Source organism: Saprolegnia parasitica, assembly GCF_000151545.1.
Source record: "Saprolegnia parasitica CBS 223.65 unplaced genomic scaffold supercont2.412, whole genome shotgun sequence".
Classification (NCBI taxonomy): Eukaryota; Oomycota; class Saprolegniomycetes; order Saprolegniales; family Saprolegniaceae; genus Saprolegnia; species Saprolegnia parasitica.
The window spans coordinates 42,523-43,176 of record NW_012156806.1 but is presented as its reverse complement, the minus strand read 5'-3'; the positions used below and the strand labels follow the sequence as shown (position 1 = coordinate 43,176).

The window sequence follows — 654 nt, the reverse complement described above, 5'->3', positions numbered from 1 at the left end:
CGCCGCGGACGACTCGAAGGAGTCGTTTTTTGAGGCTGGCATCACCAAGGTTGGATCGTCGGTAGGATTGAGAGCTGACGCAAAGTAGGCAAAATGCTGCGTCCTGCTCGCCGAGAAGGCCGGTCAGCGTGTCATGGACGGCGAGAACCTCGACAGCCGCGTCATCTTTCGGTACCTCACCGTGCAAAAGATTGTCGAGAACTACGGTGCCGTCATGCGCGCGGACTTTACCGTTCTTGTTGAAATGGTCGCCGCAAGGTATGCTTGGCTCGGATTTGCATCACGGACGCGATGGATTCTGTAGCACGATGAAAGTGATGGACTCGACGCTCGGGAAGAGACTGCGAGCGACGGCTAGCGCGCCACGGCGATCATCCGTGGGGCCATACACCCTCATCAAAGACACCACCCATCGTCGACCGGCATCGCTCATGGAGCGCTGCAGCAGCGTTGTGCTATCGTACGCAACGGGACCCAGAATGGTGTCTGAGCAACTGTGCGTGTAGCCTTCAAGAACACTCCAAAGCGCGCGCTGAGCGCCAACGCAACCTGCAGACAATCCGGGCGCAAGCACAAGGGACCAGCGTTCGGGTCCTCGCACCACGCGATATTTGGGATTTCTACGCGGGCGGGTTACGGTGTTTTCGACCGGAC

The 654-nt window shown here is 58.7% G+C and overlaps 1 protein-coding gene across 1 annotated transcript; it reads left to right on the top strand.

Annotated features, from left to right (window-relative positions):
* Positions 1-133: 133 nt before the first annotated feature.
* On the top strand, positions 134-358 carry SPRG_15554 (hypothetical protein; the record flags this gene model as incomplete). The annotated part of the gene is made up of 2 exons (XM_012356249.1): positions 134-258; positions 316-358. 2 exons carry the CDS (start codon positions 134-136, stop codon positions 356-358), a joined length of 168 nt encoding a protein of 55 aa, XP_012211639.1.
* Between the last annotated feature and the right edge of the window lie 296 nt (positions 359-654).